General features: G+C 37.8%; 2 protein-coding genes across 2 annotated transcripts in view; one reads left to right on the top strand and one right to left on the bottom strand.

Annotated features, from left to right (window-relative positions):
• Window positions 1-371: 371 nt before the first annotated feature.
• LOC112465660 (sialin-like) overlaps window positions 372-4,823 on the top strand; it is a 13,534-nt gene continuing 9,082 nt past the window's right edge. The window contains exons 1-3 of the mRNA XM_025033332.1: window positions 372-483; window positions 567-681; window positions 758-910. Of these exons, the coding sequence (XP_024889100.1) occupies window positions 904-910 (7 nt within the window). The 5' untranslated portion in view covers window positions 372-483; window positions 567-681; window positions 758-903. The remainder of the gene's footprint in view (window positions 484-566; window positions 682-757; window positions 911-4,823) is intronic.
• Window positions 1,225-4,823, bottom strand: part of LOC112465651 (2-hydroxyacyl-CoA lyase 1) — a 4,965-nt gene continuing 1,366 nt past the window's right edge. The window contains exons 2-12 of the mRNA XM_025033301.1: window positions 4,613-4,754; window positions 4,277-4,361; window positions 3,515-3,696; window positions 3,153-3,329; window positions 2,826-3,067; window positions 2,549-2,734; window positions 2,393-2,468; window positions 1,917-2,154; window positions 1,732-1,839; window positions 1,448-1,571; window positions 1,225-1,380 (exon numbers count right to left, since the gene is read on the bottom strand). Of these exons, the coding sequence (XP_024889069.1) occupies window positions 1,285-1,380; window positions 1,448-1,571; window positions 1,732-1,839; window positions 1,917-2,154; window positions 2,393-2,468; window positions 2,549-2,734; window positions 2,826-3,067; window positions 3,153-3,329; window positions 3,515-3,696; window positions 4,277-4,361; window positions 4,613-4,754 (1,656 nt within the window). The 3' untranslated portion in view covers window positions 1,225-1,284. The remainder of the gene's footprint in view (window positions 1,381-1,447; window positions 1,572-1,731; window positions 1,840-1,916; window positions 2,155-2,392; window positions 2,469-2,548; window positions 2,735-2,825; window positions 3,068-3,152; window positions 3,330-3,514; window positions 3,697-4,276; window positions 4,362-4,612; window positions 4,755-4,823) is intronic.

Below are 4,823 nucleotides of genomic sequence, written 5' to 3'. Positions count from 1 at the left end.
GCCATACGCTTGCCTCACACAGCAGTCAGTTTTTCCTTTATGATCCTGATATGAATTAAACATATAGATATTATATATAGATACTTATTTATTATTTTATATATTTATATTATATGTCAAGTATCTAATATGCAATTTCGAAAATGGAAGGCCGGAATTGGCCTTTCTCAGAATCTCAGGTTATATACAGATAACGCCCAACACATTATACCATGATCCCCTCCAGCTGGCTAGTTTGGACACGAACCATTAGCACGGACGCAAACCATGTGCGGTTACCGAGCGATACGACGTAGTTGAGTTGCACTTTCTCAGGCTGCGCGTCGGAAAATGCAACACAGCAACACAGCAACACACGAAAAAGGCCGGGGCCCGGGATGGCCTCTCTCAGGTTTCTCTCTGGCAGCTTCCTATCGTGCGCGCGGATCAAGTCAAAGTGGTTACGTTCTTATCGTTTCCGATTTTTGAAACTCTACGACGCCGGTAAATCTTGCCGAATATATTTGCGGAATATGGTTTACAGGTGACTCGCAATATGACTAACGGATTAATAATCTTAATTACAGGTGTATGAATAACTTGTGTAAACACAACAATGAGGTCTGACAGGGATTCGGAAACTGACGTCGGGATAACAATCCAGAGAACATTAATTTCCATCAACGACGTTAGTCTGAAAATGTAAAACTTTTATAGTTATTTTTGTGATGGATGCTCCGACGGTGATAGTTGGATTGCATTAATTTTGTACTTTCAGAAAGAAAGAGTTGGAGCTGATCAAGGAGTTTGTGAAGGAAAATGGACACCTGCACGCGGTAGTCAACACAGCAAATCAAGCGTTGGCCATGCAGGCTCAAGAAATGGGAATGAACATAGAAGAGATTATCACTGACAGCGAGCGCAATGACAGGTTAGAGCCGAATTTGCTGGGTTCGATCACATCCACAACAGTTACAGAGAAATTTGACCAAATAAATGTCTGAAACACATAATTTTTAGGCGTGTATTTCACATTGCACATTTTTACACTTTTTACCTTTTATCCCTTTGATGATATGTATATTCAATATATTTTTATAAAACCAGAGATATATGTAACATATATATAAAAAATAAGCTTTAAAAAAAATAATCTTTATCTCTATGACTCGTATTATTTTACTTTAATGACATTAATTAAAAGTCTACAAAACATGATTATATTAATTAAGAGCCTGTAAAAAATACAGTTCTGAGAAAAGAACCATTGGAATAACAGCATTTTGCTGCCTATGCCACATAAATCTATAATTTTGATTCTGTTAGCCAGTTAAATTGTTGCGTCTTTCTATCTGCTTGCGGATTAATCATGATATTTATTAAACTGGGACCGTCAAACACCTGAAACATTTTATAATTTATGTATTTTCCATCGATTTTAAAAGAGCTAACTTAATAACGATCTTACCTTGAAAGATAATTTTAATGCCTGCTGAATGTCCTCCACAGTAGTGCAAAAATATCCTTTCTTGTCAAACATTTCCATTAGTTTCTCATAATGAATATTAGCTGTTAAAGAAAACGGAGGTGTCCTGAAAATATAATTTTAATAACCGATGTAAAAGTTTGGATGTGTGGAAGCCGATACATGAGAAAAATTAATAAAGTCAAAAATATCTAATTTTAACATATAATTATCTAAATATTTAAAATATAATTTTTTATGATAAAATTATATAGAGAGATGCATACACTTGCGTAGGATCTCCAGACGCCTGTATCTGCTTGAAGGTTTCTTGATCGAAACCACCATATATACCGTTATTATTGACGATTATAATAATCACGGGTAGTTTGTAACTGCAGAGAAAGGAAGGTCGATGTCATTACATTCTTCGTGAAACAGCAGTTTTTCTTGATAATTCTACTGAGATTACCGAAACATAGTTTCAATCTCCATGCCGGAGAATCCGAAGGCACTGTCTCCTTCCACGCAAATCACTCTCTTCTTTGGTGCGTTGTCTTTACAATAAAGGGCAGCTGCGATCGCAAATCCAAGCCCTACGCCCATAGTGCCGAACGTCCCGGCATCTAGTCTGTGGCGAGGCAGATTGTTCAAAAGAATAGTTCGTCCAATGTCCATCGTATTAGCTCCCTCGGAACAAATAATGCAGTCTGCGTGTGTGAAAAGAATGTAGATGTAGTATTATAAAGACATAATATTCAACATGCCATTTTCCAAACTGATATTGCAAATCAATCAATACGTAAGGGAGACATTTTTATTACCGATTCTCTTTTCTTAATTATTAATTGTTAATATAAAATAAAATGTGATATCTTGTGATGAAAAATAAATTATAAATTCTACGAAATCTCTATAGAAGTGTGTATCTGAATGATATGTGTTCACCTTTTGGTAAGACATCTTGAATATGCTTGAATACGGTATAATAATTCAGAGGCACACTGGTATCCATCGACATTTGCTGTAAATATACAAAGAAACTGTACAAATGAATCATACGGAAAGAGAATTTTTATTTGAGTCATAATTAAGACAGCTCACGTGAACTGATTGTTTATTCTGCTCGGTTTTCGCTACGAGCTCCTTCCACCACGGATGATTTCGGTTGACGTGCCATTTTCGACTTCTCAATGCATTTGCCAGATATTCCGTCGCGGGCGCAATGTCGGATTGTATAGCGACGGCAGACGGCACGGAATTGTGCAATTCTTCGGCACACAAATCGATCTACAGAGTTTTACATTAATATAAAAAATTCGTTTAAAAAGTTTTGACGCAATTCATTTTTAAGGGATTACATTAGGGACCACTGATTTACCTGTATAACTTTAACGTCGTTTTGAAATCTGGGTGGGCGTCCAAAATGCAACATCCAATTTAATCTCGCGCCTAACAATAAAATGACATCGGAATGTTGCAAAGCATACGTTCGCGCGCTAGAGACGCAACGCTCGTCCGTATCCGGTACAACGCCTTTTCCCATCGGAGTTGGTAAAAAGGGTACATCTGTCGAATAGATAAGCTCTCTCACTTGATCTTCGGCTCGACCATAAGCAGCTCCTGTGTGTACAAAAGGCATAAGGCAAAAGGGAAAGAGAAAGGATGATCGGAATAATGAAAATTTTATGTAAATTCATAAGTTTACCTTTGCCGACTATCACCAAAGGTTTCTTCGCCTTTATCAGTAAATTTGCTGCCCGCTCGATTAATTTCGCATCGGGATACGATAGAGGTGCCGGTGGACAGGGTAAAACCTTAGCAATCTTACTTTCATCCACGTTTTGCTTCAATAATGTAGCAGATAAGTCGAGATATGCAGCGCCTGCAAATAATGTAACTATATAAATAAAGGTGCGAAATAAAATTAAAAAAAATTTATTTGGTTTCTTATTAGAATTTCGCTGTCGTGAAGCTTTCTTCATCTCTTTCAGCCGACATCTAGAATTCATTGAGCGTTCATGTTTCCCTAAGTTAATCTGAAAACTGTAGAAGCTTGGCCCTTCTCACCTGGTCTACCATAAGTGGCGAGTCGTACGGCCTTTTCGACATGTAATGGTATGAGTGCAGCTGACGGCGGCCTTGCCGCGTATTTGCAGTACGGTCTACTTGCCTCGACCTGTGGCCATTCCTGAAACCCACCGATACCCTCGTGATCCTCCGGACAAGATCCTCCTAGTACGAGCACAGGCCTGCCGAAACAGGTGCTTGATCAAAACACTGATTTTGAATACGTGTTCGCGGTTATTTCTTAACGCGTTGGAAAATCTAATTATAAGTTATAAATTTTAGCTACAAAACGAGGTGAAATCAATTTCGTATAATTTTTATAGATAACAAAAAATGTGCATTGCATGTCCGAGAGCCCGATGTTTTCAGAAGGAAAAATCCACAGACCACAATGACGTAATTGTCTCGATGCATCGTTGTGATTTCAATGTAATCAGATCGTAATCATAAGTCAGACGGCAGTTGGATGAACAATTTCCACGACGATTTCCTAGGCACGCAGGAAACAAAATTGCGTCGAAAATTGCCGCACGTGTCGATCTTTCCGTAAGATACGAAAAAATAATTAATTAATTCACCTCCGTTCCATCGAGAATCTACTGTATATTACGTATTCTCATGTATTATACATATATGAGCTCTGATGTTTCATATTCTGATGATACTTTATTTTCACGGTTATATTGCCGATGATATATACTTCGTTTAACATGATTTCAGCAAGTTATCAAGATACTATGAATCGCATGATTCAATGCTCACCAACAATTTACTTGCGCGTTTGCCATACCGCCAATAACGTGCAGCAATCCCGGACCAGAGACACACAACACCACCGCAGGTTTCCCTAGATGAAAATTCTATATTTTATATAAGTTTATCTTTTTCATTTTATTTATTTTCCCGCTCTTATTTATTTCACTCGTTTCGTTAAACAGCGATCTGATCGCTGTTGTAAACGTCTAATCGAGCGACAGAATTATCGCGTTTTGTAACGTTGATTGTGACTTTGTCACATTTATCCTTTTCCACACTTTCGAGCATACACATTAATATTGAAACGCATATACAATTCATATAAAAAAAACTTCTACTTACTCGTTAAATATCCGTAAGCTTGCGCGGCGTAACAGGCGGCCTGCTCGTTTCTAAAACCCAGGTACTGCATACCAACGGATTGCATAGTTAAAGCCAAATCAATCACAGGGTGCCCCATGATACCGAAGACATAAGTCAAGCCCTGTACGCAATATATAATACAGCGTAAGAAAGCATTATCTCGGAGTAACACGGAGATAAATGAATATTT

This window comes from Temnothorax curvispinosus, unplaced genomic scaffold (assembly GCF_003070985.1).
Source record: "Temnothorax curvispinosus isolate PA1 unplaced genomic scaffold, ASM307098v1 QBEX01001516.1, whole genome shotgun sequence".
NCBI classification, from domain to species: Eukaryota; Metazoa; Arthropoda; class Insecta; order Hymenoptera; family Formicidae; genus Temnothorax; species Temnothorax curvispinosus.
This window is presented reverse-complemented; position numbering and strand designations above follow the sequence as displayed.